At 41.0% G+C, this 17,103-nt stretch overlaps 1 protein-coding gene across 1 annotated transcript in view; it reads right to left on the reverse strand.

The window, feature by feature from the left end:
* Nucleotides 1-1,691: 1,691 nt before the first annotated feature.
* CUNH1orf94 (chromosome unknown C1orf94 homolog) overlaps nt 1,692-17,103 on the reverse strand; it is a 29,865-nt gene continuing 14,453 nt past the window's right edge. The window contains exons 2-6 of the mRNA XM_088154338.1: nt 16,131-16,798; nt 10,568-10,737; nt 7,516-7,590; nt 4,243-4,427; nt 1,692-1,770 (exon numbers count right to left, since the gene is read on the reverse strand). Coding sequence (XP_088010464.1) covers nt 1,692-1,770; nt 4,243-4,427; nt 7,516-7,590; nt 10,568-10,737; nt 16,131-16,798 — 1,177 coding nt within the window. The remainder of the gene's footprint in view (nt 1,771-4,242; nt 4,428-7,515; nt 7,591-10,567; nt 10,738-16,130; nt 16,799-17,103) is intronic.

The raw sequence follows: 17,103 nt of genomic DNA on the forward strand, positions 1-17,103 counted from the left end.
CCTTAAACAAAACCATTGTTTTTCCTCTTTCCAAGATGGGTCAGCATGCAAGATGAAATAAATCACCTAGAACTGGATGGATCAGAATGAAATTAGTCCATTTTACAGTCTACATTATTATGAATGGGTCCTTTAAAGTCCTAACAATCCACGTCCGTTTTCTTTGCAACTTCTCTTAAGTGTACAGCTTTTGTAAATAGCCCCTTGTAATGTACAGAGTTGTTGGTGTACATTCTTTAGTGACATCTAAGGACATTTTACCTGATCTCAGTCCTGTAATGTAAACTTCCCTGATGCAAGTTTCAAAATATACAGTATATATCTTACTGAGAGAAACTCTTTTTAATAAAAGGGTGGTGTACGTGGGGCTGCCCTTGAAGACTACCCGGAATTTTCAGCTGGTTCAAAATGCAGCGGCGTGAGCAGCAATGGGCATCTTTCGGTATGCCCATGTGTCACCATTACTATGCGAGCTGCATTGGTTGCTAGTCGGCCTCTGAGTGCAATTCAAGGTGCTGGTTATTACCTATAAAGCCCTGTATGGCAAAGGCCTGGATATCTGAGGGACCACTTATCTCCCACTGTTTCCGCCTGCCTGGTACGTTCCAGCAGAGTGGGTGTGCTCCTGGTCCCCTCCATTAAACATTGCCATCTTTTTTGCAGGACTGAGGAAGGGGGCCTTTTCTGTCCCCCCAGAGATACGGACTGCACCCTCTCTCCTAAGGTTCTGGAAAGCTTACTATTGTATTTTTGGGGCTCCTGTTCCATTGAATTTGTGTCACTTTTAAGATCGTTTTAGTCCAGGCTATCTGTGCGGTTTTATGTTTTATCTGTTTTTATGGATTTTTGGGGGTTTGGTATGCCATCCAGACCAGAGTCCCTTGCTGTTGGGCAACTATAATGCATGTGAATGAATAAATATAAGCAAGTAAATGTAGCTATCCCTTTTTGTGTGCAAAATCATCAGACGTACGTTCGTTTTTTCACAAGCATCTCTAACACATGTGATTGTCATGTCCATTTTGATCAGAGAAAGAGGGGGGTGCTAGCAAATTCTTAGATATCACAAATCCACATCTTCTGAAAGATTTCTATTATCGGCCATAGTCTAAAACCAGGTACTGATTGAACTCCTATATTGCGCCACAGATTCTTGAATATATTACAATGGGCTGGGTTCATTTGTGGCCTTACACCATGATTTACAAATAATAACAGATGGTTCATGCAATACTTTAAACTGAAATGAAATAAAGTACATTTTTGCTTTGCCCAATGTGCAATAGCCTCCAATGAATTGATTCAGTTTTTCAAATAACAGATGGGTCCAGTTCTATCCAAAAATTACCAATACAATGTTGTTGTTTTTGTTTTTTAATCAGCCACTTCTATTACAGCAAAATTCAATTTAAAGCAGCAAAGATATTCATCATTAAAAAAAAATGAAAACATCTCTCTTGTCTTAAAAAAAAATAATATTTCTTTTAAAAAGTGCTGAAGTATTTATCCGTTCCTGCTAAATAAAACGTTGCTCTTTGGGATGAATGCCTATCTCTTAGCTCTAAAATTACACAGGTGATTTGGACCTGAATTTCTAAACTTTGGAGCAAAATGTCCAGTGATAAGAATTTTAAACTATTTCTAAAGTGTCCATATTTCCAAGAAAATAACAAAACGAAACGTCAAATGTTCTAAAAACTGTTGCCACTGCCTCCGTTAGAAGAGAAATAAGGATTGGTCCTTACAGGCGCAGCTGTGCTAGATGTGAACCTGAAGATAAAATAATGAATTGTGAATAATGAAGGGTTATTGAATAATTAGCAGAATTATTGTTTGTGTACATGCAGACACACATTTAGAATCTTTATTGAATAATCTCTTTTAGTACTAACAGTATTCTCATTAGTAGTAGTAAATAAAAATATTAATAAATAAAAAGAGTAAATAAAATAAGAACACATTAGGATATAAAATAATAAATTGGTAAATAAAAACCATTATCAGTAAATAAAAAATTAGAAATAATAATCTCTGTTGGTACTAATAGTATGGTTAGTATTAGTACTTTACATAGAGTGTAAAGCCAGCAGTTTTACAACTATGGTTGGTTAAAGAAGCCACAGTGGCTTTGTTCACATATTGTGATAAGCTGTCATGAGTGAATTTCAACATCACACAACGAGAAAAGCAAATCTTACTATAGTTTCCTAAGAGATGTGGATCAGGCTTTGGATCACAATGACGGGCAGAAGTCATGTTTTAGAAGGGTTGGTGGAAGGAGCAGAAAGAATGGAAAACGGTGGGAATGTTTAAGAAGATAAAACCAATTAGTGGAGAAGAAGTTCTGGATAGGGAATTAGGTTGGAATAAGAGAAAAACCATTGGCAAAAGTTGTGAACTGAGCAGCGGGAGTCAAGTGGGATTTAAAGGACTACACATTTTCCATCTCTCCTGTGCAGGCCGCCTCACCAGTCACAGTTTACACTGATGGAGAAACGAAGTAGGACCAATAGCCCCTCCAGAGTGTTTTTAGGAGGCCCTCTTTGAATGACAAATAGGATATGTACAGGGGACTCTAGAGGTTCTGGACGAAAAGAGCCGCATCTACTTCTCACAAAATGTTTGGGTTCTGTATAATGGTAAGGTAGTCTTCCTGATATTCTGTCTTTAAGAGCAGACATTTCCTGTGGGATCTGCACCAACTCCTTCTCTGCCCTGTTTAGTTAGATCAATTGCCAACATGAACTTGGGCCAAGAAACACCCTGTCTAGAGATGGGAAGCCATCTTCTGCATTTAACAGGAAGCAAAATCAGGGTAATTTTTTTTCGTATCTTTTCTCCTGAACTTTTTGCCTATTCTTTTTTCTGGACTTTCCCATTTCTAATATTTTCTCATTTGGAGTGCTTTTTAAGGAAAGGGAAAGGGGATTTACAATGGAAAAGGAGGTGGCTTCTTCCTTTCTCCCTTTTAAAAACTTAAGAATCATCATCGGTACTGTTGTGGTTCCTATCCTTTCATACCCACAAATTTACTGAAAGGAAAGGATAAGAGGCAGCAACCCAAAGAACTCCATTGCTGCTACACTGACCTTGAAAAATGCCATAGCTAAAGCTCCTCCCTTGTTCCCTTACAGGTAGTCTCGACTTACAATAATTTGTTTAATGACTGTTCAAAGTTATGACAGCGCTGAAAAAAGTGACTTACGACTGTTGCAGCGTCCCTGCTGTCACATGATCAGAATTTGGATGCTTGGCAACTGGCATGTATTTACAATGGTTGCAGTGTCCCAGTGTCTTGTGATTGCTATTTGTGACCTTTCCAGGGGACTTCCAACAAGCAAAATCAATGGGGGAAGCTGGATTCACTTAACAACCACATGATTCACTTAATGATCATGGCAAAAAAGGTCATAAAATTGGGTATGACTCACAATGACCACATCACTCAGTGATGGAAGTTCTGGTCCCAGTTGTGGCCGTAAGTTGAGAACTACCTGTATAAGTCCCCTTCTTGATCTCCCAAAATATTTTCTTGGAGGAAGAAGCATTCAGAATAGCAATCCTGCTTCCCTCTCCCTGAAATGGCATAAAATATCTATACACAACTCTTCTCCTAATTTCAGAATCTATCCTTCTATCCCAATTACATAAATTTCAACTTTGAGTGAAAGGTAGCCACCCCTATGGTGTTCATGATGACGCTGCCAATTCCTTACTAACACTACAAGGGCCAGGTGATGATTGGATAGGGGAACTGCCAGTCAAAGGATGGCAGCACTGGGCACACCCTACCAGGTAATATTCCGACCAGAGGAGACAACTGGAGGGAACTGGGAGGTGCTGGTGGGAGGTTGGGTCGGAGGGATACTCAGCGTACCAGCTGGGGAATTATACGCACACATCTCATTGGGGCAACAGGTTTAAGAATAATTTTAGGACCAGGATAGGCTAGTATTGATGGGATATAGATAATGTCTAGAAATAAGTAAGTCTGCTTTAAAACCCATTTTAAGTTATCTGAGTTATAAAAATCTGTTTGTTCCTTTGTTCCTATGGTAATCAAGTGTCTATCTTCCCTATGTTCCACACAGTTAGGTTCCCTTAGTGATTAAAAGAATCTATAAACCATTAAAGGGGTCTGGTGGTAAGAGCAGAACAAATGGATAATCAACGACAACCCTCCCCCGTCATACACGCATGCACACAAACACATTAGAGAAGGAAGTGCGACAGGCCGCTTACCCGTAGGAAGGAGAAAATGGATACTGCGGCCCATCACCTGCCATTGCTGGAGGGTCACGGACACTGCTGGAAGCCTTGGTTGGATTCCTTTGCTGATAAGAATAACCAGGTTGAACCAAAGGGATGTAGCTGAGGACAGGTGTGTAAGGTGAGCGGAAGATTTGCTGTGCGTTGTAAGGAGTTACCTGTGGAACAGGAAGAAAAAGTAGGATGTAATAGCTGTATCTAAGAACGCGGAAAAAGTCCCACTTGACCTGGCCATAACCCCAGCACCCATCCATCCACCTATCCACCTAACCGTCCGTCCATCCATCCATCCATCCATCCATCCATCCATCCATATATCCATTTATTTATTAGGCCACCCCTCTCACAATGTGTGACTCTGGACAGCACACTAAATAAATAAATGAATGAATGAATAAGAAAGATAAATTACAATACAATCCCATACCCCTAACCGCCCCCCCGGAAAAACCCAACAACATCCAAAATGTAATCAACATGTAAGTGAGGCTGGTGATAAAAACTGGTACACACATCACAGAACGGGCTCACCTGCCATCCTGGCCTGGTACACGGGAGAAAAGCCAGATCTTCATGGCTCTGTGGAAGGCCAATAGGGTCAGCGTCATCCAAACCTTGAGGTTGGGAGAGCTCATTCCAAAGGGAAGGCGTAGCAACAGAGAAGGTACCCACCTGCTAGGTCCCATTAGGTGGCATTATTTCAAACAGGGAACCTGGAACATGCCCACCCTATGCGACCTTGTCGAGTGGGCAGAGATGTCCTTTACATCCTGTCATTCCTTTCAAGGAAGCATACATTTCTTCCCTACCATATCAACCCTGAAATGTAGGATGGGCTAAGAGGAGTCCCTAGCCTAAGGTGACCTAGAGATCTCTGCATCAAACGGAGACTTGAATCTGAGTGTCTACTCCCTTCCCTTTTCCCTCTGTCTTCAAAGCTCTTTGGGGAAGATTAGGACTCTCAAGTGGAAAGTATATAAAACTCTGGGAGGATTTCTGCTCCTTTTACCACTGAATAAATGGCGAAAAGAGATTTGAGCCTGGGGAAGGACTTCTCAGTTTTACAGCCACAAGGGGGAAATGGAAAAACCCAGGTGCATCAACCTGGGATATACAAATCAGTCTAAATCTAGTCCAGATGCATGACACCAATTTTCGTGCATTATTCTTCTCCATCAATCTTTTCTACTTTTTTGGGGGGTGGTGGTGTGTGGACTGTTTGAAACTGTGGATTGCCATTTGCAACTTCCATTAAGAAATGCGTTGCACTTTCTTGTACTTCAGTTTTCTTCCCCTGTGAAGAAGCTTCTGTTTTACAACTTCAGTCTCGGATGTCTTTTGGGCAGAGATAGGAGGAGGTATGACGGTTGGTGCTTTCGGTTCCTTGTCTCTCCATCTCTGAGAAGCTTCCCTGGCTGCCTACATTTCCCAACCTGGAAACACCCCCCAGGAGGAGTTCCCTCCTGACATCTTCCGTGGGACTGAGTAGAAATATGGGAACCCATAAAGTCTGTAGAGCACTAAAGAGACAACTGTGCAAGGAGGATAGAAAATTCACACCTGTCCTTTGGCTGCTTGGTAGCCCTTGCTGTAAACACCTCATTCAAGATTTCTTCAATTGTTTTGCTCTCTAAATTTCTAAAGCAAATTTTCTTTCATCAAATTAAAAGAATTGGTGGGGCGTGTGTGTGTGTGGAATGCCCAGGTTGCCCAGGTTCTACGTGTGAATTATTGAGGACAGAATATGGAAGGTTTTATTTCCATTTCAGAAACAAAGCTGCCCAGAGCCATGTATTTGAAATGGGTGGCCATAGAAATAAAACAAACAAGCAAATGCTAAGTAATTTAGAACTCCCTAATCCAGGGAGAAATGTAACTTAGCACTTATTTCCCTATTGTCCACCAGCCTTCACTTGTCTCTCCTTGACTCCAAGTTGGTGCTACAGAATCTACCTCGATCTTAACTCACAATCTTGCCAGGTGCATGTGGATGGAAACTTTTTTTTTTAATGGACTAAACAATTAAACTGTGGCACAATTTCTGCACATATTATGCAACTCATCGTTCTTGATTACTAAAAAGACATATTTCCGAGCAGCTCATAAAATATCCCCTGTTGGTATGTTTAGAGATCTAGGCTATGTTGTTATCTTTTCTAGGGATGATAAAAGTGACTCCATCTTACATCCTTTGCCTTTACAGTTACAGTTGACTTAAGGTAATTATTTCGTTCCTTTCCCTTCCTTCTTGAGAAGCCCTGCATTCATGGCTTGGGGATGACCGTGCAGTGCATTTTATGAAAGGCCATCTGCCTAAGGATTGAAAACCTGAAAAAGAAACTCCTTTCTGGCAGGGCAAAAAGGTCAAATCAGACTGGTGACTATGCAAACACGTCCATGTATTTTTCTTGGCAGCAATAAGGGAGTAGATTTGGCACTATGATGCTGACTTTCTGATTTCTCAGTCTAGTTCCCTGTATAATCCTGGGATTTTCAGTCATCACCCATCCAAATGTTAAACAGGTCTGACCCTGCTTAGCTCAAGCCTGACTTTTAGGAAAGTAGCAATTTCTTTCTGTTTAAACAAAGGAATCCCTAAGCACGCAGAAATAGCACAGATTTCTAAATTATATTATTGAGAGCTTCAGAAGATCTAGAGGATGTTGTAAGCAATTGAAGTCAAGTTATCAGTTGGATGCAGGAGAGAGAAAACAAACAAAGAAAATGATTGAGGAAGATGTTAATATATTTCAGCCTGCAATAGTTTAAAGGAACAATAGAATATTCCAGATTTTGGGAGGGGCAGAAATACAAGAGCCATGTTGCAATATTTTCTAATTGGTTCTCACTTGTAATACATAACTCACTGTTTTTAACTGATTGTCCCAAGATGTTCTCTGGGTCACAAGAGTGGCTGGGTGGCTTCTAACCAGGAGTTCTCCAAGTAGAGGGTGAGCATGGATTGTAACATGGGTTCCTTCTTTCCCCTTTGGAAACACTCATGGTCAAAGGCTTCTTAGGTTAGGACTTGCCAAACCCTGATTAAGGCTGTTACTAGAGCATGCTTTCTTATCTCTCTTGGGATTTACTGCCCAATGTCCCTCTTCAATTATATAATTTTCTGCTTTCCAGATAGGAAATCAAGGCTGAGTGAGACGGATTTGCTCAAAGCCACCGAGATCTTCTCAGATTTACATTCCCTCCTTTGATTTATGCTACAGGTGACTTAGAGAACGTCTACCGTACCTGTCTGGAATAGCACCCCAGTTGAGGATGTAACGTTTGCTGGTATGGGATCCGTGCCCTTTGCTGATACAAACTCTGTTAAAAATGCATAAGGGAGAAACTATTTATAATGTGCAATGTTCTGTCTCCCAACCAACAGGCAGCGTAATAAACAAATGAGTAAACAGAAAAGAAATCATTAAGATGATTCTTCAAACATTAGAACAACAATCAAACGGAAAATAATTTAGACTGCCATCCGAGGAACGGTAGAATAATTTAGAATCTCCCCTCCCAGGTCAGAGAGAGATAGTGCTCCAACCTCAAAAAGGGAATCTGGAGCCAAAAAATCCCCTCCATTCTCTTAAACCAGTTTTCCAACTACTGGAAAATGAGTCCAGGGAGAAAGAGGCAGCACAGGGGTTCAGTGGGGCATCATAAACAATTCTAGCCCTCCGCCTCATCTCCGGTCTGGGGGAATTTAGACTAGTCCTTGAGCTGTTATAAATCATTTCCTTCCCATTGCTGACAATGTGAGAGATTTTTATTAAAAGAATACCTAGGCAGAGGAATGGGGGAGATTTTTCACCGCAGGGCTTTAGAAATCTATGGGATTTTCTTTCATTTTGACATGAATTTAAAATACAGGCAACCGCCACGATGGCAACAAAAGCAATTCACAGATAGCAATAACAAAATCACCCACTGAAGGAACCACTGGTTTCTTTAATGAAGAATAACATAATAGGACTTAGTATAACAAGAATTACGTTGTTAGAAAGAAAAGGCATTTTTAATCATTTCTTCTTCACGTCCTACAAAAGTAAACCAACAACCTCCAAAGATGAACTAATTAGCAGTAGTCTGCAACGGTACCAATTAAAAATCGCTCTGGCCAATTAATCAGAAGTTGATTCATCTACAAAACAATCCTATCATGGGAGCTCAGAACTATGGTGTCTGAGCAATGAGACCGTGACATCCCTGCAAGAAGCAGATTTACATCATAGAAATGAAACAGAAATGTTCCGTGTGCCACTGTGTCCTCTTCGTGGGCAGGGCATTTCTCATGGCGAGCTGTAAATAAAGATGCCCTTACATTGACTTGACTCCTGGTCACTTCTCAGACAAGACATGCAGAGTTTATACAACATAAAAGTGGTTTGCCACTGTTTTCTTCCACTATGTTGTTCTGTCTCTCTGGAATTTCCTGATGGATACCTGACCCTGCCTAGCTTCTGATACCAGGCAGGATTAACCAGATGCTGGCTTTAACCTATATAGCAATATATAGTCTGATACCTTGGTACCTTCAGGCCCCTTTGCCTTCTTCAACTGTATTTGATCTATCAGCAATGTCTTTCCTAGGAGAAACTGTTGGTAGTGTTCCATTTCTGGCAAGTGACTGAGGGGGAGGGTGCTGAGGCCTGGAGGTATTGATTCTCCTCAATGGCCCTGGGTCTCTGGAATGCCCCTTCCCCTTAATATAACGTAAGCAGTGCTTTGATGGATTGGACCCCTGGTCCATCTGGTACAGCAGTCTGTTTTCACAGTGGCCAATCAAATGCACAAGGAAGCTCCTTGGAAATTAGAGTGGCTCCATCATTAATAGCCTTCCAGAAGCTAATTTAAACCAAATGATTCTGGAGATAGTTGGAGCAAATTGTGAAGCTGTGGGGGCGTGTGTTCTGCAATTTAAATGTAACTTACTTTTAATTTGTTAGGAACATTTTATGGTTGTATTTTGTAATTGTTGTGAGTTAGCAGGCATTGTGAGACAAATAAACCAATAAATAGAAATCTCTGGGAAATTTGCAAGAGTGCTTGAATGATTTCCCAGTTTGGTGGCTTGGCAGAAGGTTGGGATTGCTTTGGATCCCCCACAACCTCAATCCCATCAAGGTTTTCAAGGTTTGCAGCTTTCCAATGTCTGAAGCAGCCAGTTGCAGTTGGGAAGACTGAAATGGGATCCAGTCTTAAATTGCCCCATCCTTAGTAAAGTCTTATCTAAGATGTTGCATAGGAGTAGCTAACCAGTCCTTTAGTCCCTGTCATGCTCTCCCAGAAGATTGCATCTATAATGGGCTAATGATTGCAATTCATGTCATTGTTACTGCAACTTATTGCAAAGTAAACTATAACCTGTTGAAGGGATGTGAGAAATCACACAATCTTCTTTGGTTAAGGCTCCATTTCCCTTCCCTTCCCATGGCATTTCTCTGGACTGAAGTTTTAGATTATAGCTAAGCTATCCTCTTGCACCAGGCACCATCTACTGTACAATGACATCATCATCATCATCATCATCATCTGATGTAGGCCATTCAACAAAGCTGACATCAAAACACCATAAACCAGAGTCTGTCTAGCCCTGAAAAATCAGGTGAACCTACAGACTCAATCCTGTGCCATTGCCAGTTTTATGACATCTTGGCCAGTTGCCTACTCTTCCAATTTATTTATTAATGAATGAAATTTATCTGACTGTCTACAGCAGTGTTGCCAAACTTGGCCACTTTAAGATGAGTGGACTTCAACTCCCAGAATTCCCCAGCCAGCCATGGGAGTTGAAGTCCACTCATCTTAAAGTGGCCAAGTTTGGACAACACTAGTCTAAAGCCAACCAGATTCTAGGCAGCTCACAGAATTTACACAATAAAAGTAGGACACAAAAAATAAAGTTAATTAAAAATGCCCGGAAGACCCACACCAGCCATTAATTAAAAACGCTAACTAAAATAACGGTTTATAATGATAGAATAAGAGAACCTGGCACTGCAGTATACAATTAATCCACAATGGTCTTTTGGAAGACCTGTGTTTTCACCTGCTTCTGGAAGGCCATGAGGATGAGGGCCATCCATGCTTCAGGGGACAAGCTGTTTTAGAGAAAGGCTTATTTATGGCTTATGTTGCGACTGAAAAAAATCCTTAACTTGCTTGCGCTTCCAGAATGCCCAGTAATATTGTGACCTACAGCAAATACTTCCCTTTCCTCCTGCTTTGTGCAGACAGACTTACTGGTTCCTTGGAAATATCTCTACCCCACAATAAGGGCATGTGCGACCATTACCTGATACTGAGGGAAACTTGAGTGGTTGGGAAAAACAGGAGGCGGAGGGTAGTTAAGACTCAGCCACATTGGTTGCTTCAATGAGGTAGTAGTCGAAGTTGTTGGAAATCGTGGGGTAAACACGGTCCCACTGTATTTAAGGTTGTTCTTATCGATAGCTGTTGAAGTTGCTGTGAAAGATACAAGACATGGTCATATCCCAGAATGTCAGATTCCTGTCTTATTTTTTTTCTTTCCTAAATTGTATAGGGCAGTATATTTGCAATGCATGTTATCTAACTTAGGTAACAGCTGTTTTCAACTTGCATGGATCCCTTTAGGAGAAAGGTCCTATGAGATGCCATGGAATTTATTCCCAGGAAATTGTAGGTAGGCTTGCAACCTAAAGGTGTTCTTTCCTCCATTCTTGAGGACAGAAGTTGCCCACTTCCTCCCATAACAGACACCTTAGAACCTAGACCTTCCCCAGCACACACGAATTCTTCTCTTCTGCATAATCCCTAAACTGCCCCTTCTTCCTTCTCACAGCTGTACTAACAAGTTTGATCACCTCCCTGCTGAAGCAGCCCCACAGAAGACCAGTCCCTACATGCATCTGTACTGTGGAACATAAGGCAGAAGAAAAGCACAGAGAGCACCCTACACTTCTGATTCCCATTAAAATGCCAGCAGGATCCCCATGCTCAACTGGGAAAGGAAGCCACTCTTTTGATCTGTCTTCAGGAGGCTTCAGTACACACCAAGGTGTCCTGGTCAACTGGGACTGAAAATGTTGCTCTTCTTTCCTGGAGCTAGTGAGATCTTGGGCCTTTCTTTCCAAACTCACTTCCCTTGACCTGGCTGCTAAACGTTACCAAACTAACATTTTAGACTATCAATTTGCATGAACCAGTCTTAATTCGCTATGCGACACTCCTATTGAGATGTGCCCTCCCTTTAATTGTGGTCCCCCACTGTGGATGCTAACATAGCCATGGACAGGAACATCTGTTTTGATACAGGCCAGAAATTAGATTTTTTCTTTTTTAAGAGAAGCTGACATGTTGCAAAACAAAGTATCAGCCTCCAGCATACTTTTATTTCCAAGAAAACATTTGGGTCCCTCAGACCTTCCTAGAAAATTAAAATGGTGGATACCAACAATTCTAAGCTTCATCTGGGAGAGTATCCATCTGTTCCCTAAAGAAACAAGCAAACATTACATTGAGTTGGTAGGACTAAAAAGCATCTTGGAGTGAAAGGAGAAATGTCACCAATTTGTCTTCAGGTAAATAAGATGGTGGCAAGATATTTTTTGAATAGGCAGTCCCCATGCAGTTTTAACTCTTTCATTATATACTGTAGGTTTGGTAGAGAGAGGCAGTGACTGACTCAAAATAAATCAAAAGCTTTGAGGATAAGAATATAACTCAACTATATTGATATTATTAACAGTTTTAGTTTTTTAGCTAAATATCCTTCTAGTTTTTGTTTTCCAACAGCAGCTAGTCAGAGACCAACAGGCAGTTCACTAGCAGAGTAAAAAATATTCAATACCATTCTGTTTCTAAAAGTGAATATTTCATACAACCATTTTATCTTAAACATTTTATCTCATTTTATCTCTTCTTCTCCATCAATTTCTCTGATTCCCTTTTTAAGCTGTCAGAGTTATACCCATCTCTACATCATTCAGGAGCAAATGGCATAAAGTTTCAGTTAGTACTATGCCATGCAGAAAAAAGTGCTATCTATCTATCTATCTATCTATCTATCTATCTATCTATCTATCTATCTATCTATCTATCAGTTCTCATTCATAGGTTGAAAAAGAATTTGCTTCTGAGATGTATTTCAAAGGAGAAGTTAATTTGGGACAATTCCTCATAGGTAGAACGTGGTGTTCATACCCTGTTAGTTATGAGCTAGGTAAGTATGTGAGTATAGAATTGGATTTCCTGTAAAACTGACTTTTGGTAGAGTGAAAGTGAACCTGACAGTAAATGGTTGAGCCCTATTTCTAGAGAAGGAATAACCAATACATTATGCTGGAACAAAGAACAAAATGATGAACTGTGGAGTCCTTGGGGTTCTCTGAGCTTGGTTGTTTTCTTGCAAATGTTTTGTTACCCAGCTAGACAACATCTTCAGTGCTTCAAGCACTGAAGATGTTACCTAGCCAGGTAATGAAATGTTTGCAAGAAAACAACCAAGCTCAGAGAACCCAAGGACTCCACAGTTCAACCCTGAGCTACACATATTCTCTTCTAACTGAAAATGAGGAAAATACAAGGTCCAAATACACTCTGACTAACCAACGAATCTGAGAAAATACGTGTTCCACCCACTTCCCAAGAAGAGACAACAATAACATGAGGTCACTTTAAATGAGAAGGACTGGCAGGTCTACTTTCCACTGACCAGAAGAACATCTCACGGCATTTCTAATTTCCTGTTCTTGTCCAGCAAAAGAGTGGTATGAATTAGGACAAAATGTTAAAAAGCAGTATTTGCACAGAGTCTGCAGTACTCAGTGTCGCCAAAGGAGCATCAATCAATTTTGTACTCTTAAATATAAGAAAATCAAATCTACAGTTAACCACAATATATTTTTCAGGAAATCACTAGATCCTTAGGTCATTTAAATTCCGGCTGGTATCAGGACTTTAGCATAATATTGGCTGTTTGTTTGCTACCTCGTAGGAAATAAGAGATTTTCAGCATCGGTCTTCACCCCAACCAATATTCCAGCTAGAAGACCTGCCGCCAGAGATTCAAGGATATAGCTCTGTTAAGGTACTTTTATTGCAAATGCTTGAAAAAGCCTTTAAAAACATAGAAATCCAGCTACTGCAAATTGTAAGACTCAGGTCCTCTATATAGCAGACCCAAAGTTCAAGTCTTACATCTCTTTTTCCTATCTGTATATCATGATTAAGAACCACTCATTTCTCAACCAGAGAAGCAATTGACATTGCAGAGTATGGGATCCAAACAATGTTATTCTAAGTCTTAAGATGCCCTAAAATTTATATATTCTTGTCTTTTCCCCCCCCATATTGTTTGAGTTCGTTGTTCCAAACGTCTCCTACAACTGATGAATATTATCTATTGTTAAATAACAGGCTGTTCTGTACCTGGGTTTGAAAAGGAAAACAGCTTCAAGAACCAAACTGCACCTCTCATGCTGAGGTGGACACAAGAACAGGCAGGAAAATTCCTTTCCATCTTTGCTCAAACCTTTTGCTTTCTCTTATTCCTGAGAGGAACAGCCTGTGTTCTCGAAAGGCACTTTCTTGGAAGGTGCTTTTAGTCTTCCAGAAGATAGGTTGTCTGCTGGAAGACAAAAGTATTCCAAATCTGTGGGATACCTTAGTTAAGTTTCTTGGCCTGAGGAAGGTAGCTGAGGGAACCCCAAGAAGAAGGAGACATTTTGGGCACTCGACTAGAGTTATCAGACATCCAGCAAAAGGATGTCCTTTTTTGTTCTCTTCTCCTCCATCTGGCAGGCATAGACTTAAATTTAAATATTGTCCACTTTTTGAGTGTCTTGGGGGGGGCGCTGGACTGTTTTCACAACAGTAGTCAGTCAAACATTCGTGTATTGTGACCTTGTAAATTGTCTACTTCTTTCTGTCTCCCGTTGATGGACTTGACAGCCTAGATTTACTTTATTTAATTTATATCCTGATTTCAGCCATCAGCTTTAATCCAGCCCCTTCCAATCTACAATCACCAGAGTCTGTAAATCACATAACTCTTTGTACATATCTGAGGTGAAATTTGAAAAGCATGTCATCGATGATCCTATATTATTGCTAGCATATGTTCTTGAAAAGAAAGATTTATTGGAAAGATATTATGATTGAAAAACCAGCCCTGCTGATCTTGGAAAAAATAATTTCATGCACATGGAGGCCTAAGAACATTGCTTTGCAGTATTTCACTGTGATTTTTGTCACAGACGCCAAGAAAGTGAAACAGTGAGTGTGTCCTCCTTTGCCTGTCCAGATATCTGGTAACTCAACAGCCCTTCACTAGATTGTTCATCAGGGCTGTACCAAGATTCAGTTTGGGGATTTGATTCAAAGGCCATTTGATGGGATTATCAAATTGGTTTCCCAAACTGGATTGACAATGGGAATCAGGGCTGTCCACAGAGAGGGGCATCACAAACATCAAGATGGCGGCCACAGCCATGGGGTCAAAACCCTGCCCCTTTTTTACGTGCATCACAACCCATAAAAGGGGTGAGGCTGTGGCCACCATCTTGGCATCTGTGACCTCCTCCATGCAGACACCCCTGAAGTGAATTGTCATGTCAAAAAGGAGGCCTTCAATTTGAACCTTAATTCGTTTGACTCACTTCTGAACCAATCTGAATTCAGTCGATCCTGGGAACTGGAGCTGAGCTGCAGAGTCCTCCTGCTTATCAGCTCTCCCAGTGCTGAGGGATAATATTGAGAGGAAGAAAGGTTAATACATTCAGTACCTCCTTCACTGAAAGGCAGCTGTTCTCCAGAGCCTTAGGCACTCAGTATTTTTTACTGGCAGTTATAATATGAGGACTCCTACATGCCAAATCTGATTCCTTTGCAGAAGAGAACTTAGTAGTCCCCACACTGGTGACTTCATGGGAAAGGGCAAGAAAAAAAGAGAGGAAGTCTCAGTGGTGGTGAACCTGCCTTATGTGCTTCTCCTGCACCGACGGTTTTGACCTTCCATAACTAACATTAAAACCTGGGCATTTAGCGGGAGGTCATTTTCATTAAGAATTCCTGTCTGCATCCAGTAATGTGAGTCCTGCCTGCATCCAGTAGTTCAGGTCCAAGACGGCTGCACTGCTAGGCTGAACTCAGACACCTTGGCTGAGCTCAGCTACTCTACACTACAGCTCTGGGGCTGCCGATATCTGGACAATATCCTGAACTAGGTTGGTGACACGCCTTGCAGCAGCATTGGTACAACGTGCTAAGCTTTAGAACTTTGACTTGTTTTAGGAGTGGTTTCTTAGTTTATGGATTAATCCACTAACAAAGTTAAGTGTGCTTGCAAAGACAGCCTCTGAGGGTCTGTCTGTGCTGAGTTTGAGTTCAGGCTAAAGCAGTGCCCACCACTCCCAGAACCAAGACAGGTTTGCAAGGCTGGTGGTGTGGGAACCCATAAAATCTTTCAGCTCAGTTCTAGAAGTAGATCAGAAGTTATGCACTGGCTTTGTTATTATGGGGGAGAATGGAATAGCAAAGAAATAGTTGGAGGGGAAGAGAAAAAGAGAGACGCAAATATTCTCTGGGCACTTGCCCTCTTCCAGTCACCATGATGGAAGCGAACACTCTGCTACCTCCAAAAATAAAGTTAAAAAACCAACAAACACACCATCCAGAGAAACTAGAAATTCTTAAGCTTCTTGAGGATAAAGTAGAAAAGCAGAAGTTTCTTCCTATGAGAAAGAAAACTTTGGAGAAATCGCAAGGTGGATTTCAGCCAAACATTAATTAAATTATGAGTTCCACTTGTGTTATGCTTCCTGGGTTTCTTTCTTTCAGTATTTTCAATGTAATATTAGTTAGTCCATAGCCCTTACCATGATTTTGACAGAGTCCATCAGCAATGAGTTCAGGTTCAGTTTTTGAGCAGATCTTGGCAAACACTGGGAGTTGCTTCTTTTGACCTGGTCCTTGACTTTCTGTTATTGTCATGATCGGGGGTGGCCTTGTGATACTGTCTTTGTGGGGCATAGATCCAAACACATTGTTTTGGAGTAGATCCTTGATTAGCTTGGTTTCCTCAGCCACCATCTTGCCGTCCAGAGTTTTGGTAGCCTCAACGCGTTTGAGTGGGAGCTGAGCCAGAAGCTTGGCAATTTGAGTGTTGGAACCCATTGTATTGCTCCCACTTTCTGCATTTTTGTTATTCTTGTGGATTAATTTTGCAGGGAGCAAAATGCCTGTGACAGTAGACTTGGTGGACAACTGGATATCACAGATCGACCTCAATTTCACTTCTCTTTTGTTTCCAGTGAGTGCCCTGTAGACATTTTCCGTTGCATCCTTCTCATCTAATGCCTGGTCCCCATCAGAAAGCATGAGTAGCTGCTTGCTATTTGGGGCCTTAACTGAAACAACAGGGGGCACTTTTTCATCTTCAGATCTTTGCATTTCTAACTCAGTTGCATTCTCTTGGGTAAGGCTCAAATATTCTTGCTCAACCAGCTGAGATATTTCATCTTTGCAAATGCTGGCTTCCAAAGATCTATGTGAAAGAGAGAGAGAGAGAGAGAAAGAACACGTTTATATAGGATTGATTTATTAAGGGCTTCTTCCTCGTCTTTCCACTGTGTGAACTCAGTTGCTAATTCAATTTAAACAATATAACATACCAATAAATAAATAAATGACATGTTACAAATTAGGTAAGGGAATGGGTGTAGCTCAGAACATGGTTTTCATGCAAAAACTATCAGATCTTAGCCTAGGGAATTGCCAAATACAGCTGGTGATAGTACCTCCTAGGAAATGAGCCATTGACAACACCAGAAGACTATGTTGAGTGGACAA

Source organism: Python bivittatus, unplaced genomic scaffold (genome assembly GCF_059951505.1).
Source record: "Python bivittatus isolate LINGU-HERP-01145 unplaced genomic scaffold, Pbiv_v1 ctg000040_np1212, whole genome shotgun sequence".
NCBI lineage: Eukaryota > Metazoa > Chordata > Lepidosauria > Squamata > Pythonidae > Python > Python bivittatus.